This window comes from Cnephaeus nilssonii (assembly GCF_951640355.1).
Source record: "Cnephaeus nilssonii genome assembly, chromosome: 8".
Classification (NCBI taxonomy): Eukaryota; Metazoa; Chordata; class Mammalia; order Chiroptera; family Vespertilionidae; genus Cnephaeus; species Cnephaeus nilssonii.
In genome coordinates, this window is record NC_137079.1 from 101,979,600 (window position 1) to 101,982,046 (window position 2,447).

The window sequence follows — 2,447 nt, forward strand, 5'->3', positions numbered from 1 at the left end:
GGCCTTGCTCAGTCCCAGTGAGGCCTCGGAACTGGGTCTGGTGTCCCAGAACCCTCCCCTGAGGCCTTGGAGAAGGATTCTGGGCAGAACAGGGTTGAGGGAGAGGAGAGAGAGGAACAGGAAGCAGTCCACTGAGTCAGGCTTAAAATTCATAGTCTTTGGAGGAAAGCAGCAGCTCTCCACAGGCCACCTGGGGACAGTGGAAGCTGTGGGCAAGTGGGCAGCTTCCTCCCCAGTAGGGGGGGCGGGGGGGGAGTGTCAAGCTGTGGTAACAAGACTGAGAAACTAACAGAACTAATGATATTTTCATCCTTGCTGGGTGGTATCAGAGGAAGGGTACCAGCACACCTGAGCATGCAGGGTGGCGACTGGGTAGGTGAACGCAGTGTGTGAGATAGCTGGGGTCAGCTCTGTGGTGCACAGAGGGTAGGGGGTCCAGGCCTCTGGGGATGTGGGAATCAGAGCAGTCCCCATCAGGTCATAGGGGTCCCGTGCGATGAAGTGTGCTCCTAGGGTGGGGTGAGCGCTGGTGGGATTTGGTGTAGCCATTAGCTTGTTCTTGGACATCTTGGTATTGGCTTTGGCAAACTCCAGCCTCAGGGTCTTCGGGTTCTCGGGATCAAAGCGAATACCATTCTTGGCTGCTTCTGCTCCTGCCCAGCTGTCAAAGATCACAAAACCAACAGGCTGTCTCGATGTGAGCTTGATCAGGGACCCTTCATACCCCTTGAATGGCCTGAAGAGCAGGTAGAATTCTCTGGGTTTAATGTCCACAGGGAGGCCACTGACAAACAGTGTCTGAACCTCCTCCTCCAGGGTGCCTCCGGAGCCTGAGCCCGGGCCAGTGCTGGTGCTGTGCTCCTCGTCCAGCTTCAGGTTGTTCATGCGGGGCGGGGGGAAGGAGGCGGGAAGGGGTGACGAGAAGAAGGGAACCCGGAGGGCGAGCGTGGAGCTGGCCCGGGTGAGGAGGTGGGAAGGGGCATGGTGAGTGGTGCACTCTGGGGGTGGGGGCAGGGTGGTGGTGGGGGGCGCATGGGGCAGTGAGAGGGGCGGCCACTGCGTGGGGCTGAAGTCACATCAAGTTTGGCGGGTGCGGGAGGAGTGGAGGAGGTGAGGCGGGGGAGGCACTGCGAACAGGAGCCGAGCCTGAGTGGCCGTCACCTCCACCTTTTCACTGCGACCACAGAGTGTGCCTGCGGCAGCAAGGGGCGGGCACCCTGTTTGAGATGTCTTGTACCCATGGTGTGGGGAAGTGGGTTTTTGATATCCAAATCCAGCCTAGTACCAGGAATGCTCAGGGCCTACTCAAGAAGGCAAATAATCCTTTCCACTAACATACACAGGGTAAAATAAGATTGTTGTTAGAGTGTTGAGTTTGACAGTAGAATAGTAGTCAATTTTTCAGAGGAATTTAAATTGGCTAATTGAAATAAGCTAATATTCTAGAAAAATTGATTGTACTGTACAAAAGCTGTTCCTAAAGTGTTAACAAAAATTTTTATTGGCAGTTCATCTCATGGTAAAATTGCGCAACATGTAATGAACATAAAGCAGTCATATTTTAGTGCAAAAAATTAAAATGTAAAAGCTATCAAGACTACATTATAAAATTTCCAAAAGCCTCCTAATATTTAAATAAAAAAATGGGGTGATAGTAGAAGAATATCATGTAAGGAAAAGTATCCTGCAAGTAAATTACATCTAGAAAATTTGTACTTTAGAAAATTAACTTTCATTTGAAATGCTAACAACAAGACACCCATGAAAAACACACAAGGTGTCAAAACAAGCCAGAGGAAAATCATTTGGACAAAAAAAAAATGAAAAAGGATCCCAAGTCAAATTTATAGAAAATATCTATTTATTAACTTTTGGTCGAGAATATGTTTGTATATTTTCAGAAAACAACTCCAAGACCCTGGGGATTCCTGCAACAGAGAGGAATTGACAGGAGTGCTCCAGCCATGAAGACAGAAGAGAAACAGTCCAGAGATGGAAGACGCTGACAATGCCTTGCCATACTAGCAGATAGCAGCTGTGCGTCACTGAAGGATGCCCAGGACCAAACCAGAGACGGTTGGACTGGAATCACCACCATTTGTCCACCAACTAGATCTGAAATATCATTGCCGACATGTACACATAAGGAACTGTTTGACATTGAAATGGGACTCAAAAGAACTGTTGGCCCAGAAAGAAACTGACTACAGACTGATTCATTTGCCTCGCAGCATAACCATTATGACTTGTCTCATTTTCAATTCTTATAAAGGTATTTCTTGTATCACATGATCTCATGCATCTAGGGGAAATAATGAACATAAACTGATGAACAAAAACAGACCCAGAGACAGGGAAGCATCGATCAGACTGTCAAACCTTAGAGGGAAAGTAGGGGAGGGTGGGGGAAAGGGGGAGAGATCAACCAAAGGACTTGTGTGCATGCA

At 48.5% G+C, this 2,447-nt stretch overlaps 1 protein-coding gene across 1 annotated transcript; it reads right to left on the reverse strand.

Annotated features, from left to right (window-relative positions):
* Positions 1-306: 306 nt before the first annotated feature.
* On the reverse strand, positions 307-885 carry LOC307104633 (RNA-binding protein with multiple splicing 2-like; the record flags this gene model as incomplete). The annotated part of the gene is made up of 1 exon (XM_079779632.1): positions 307-885. One exon carries the CDS (start codon positions 883-885, stop codon positions 307-309), a length of 579 nt encoding a protein of 192 aa, XP_079635758.1.
* Between the last annotated feature and the right edge of the window lie 1,562 nt (positions 886-2,447).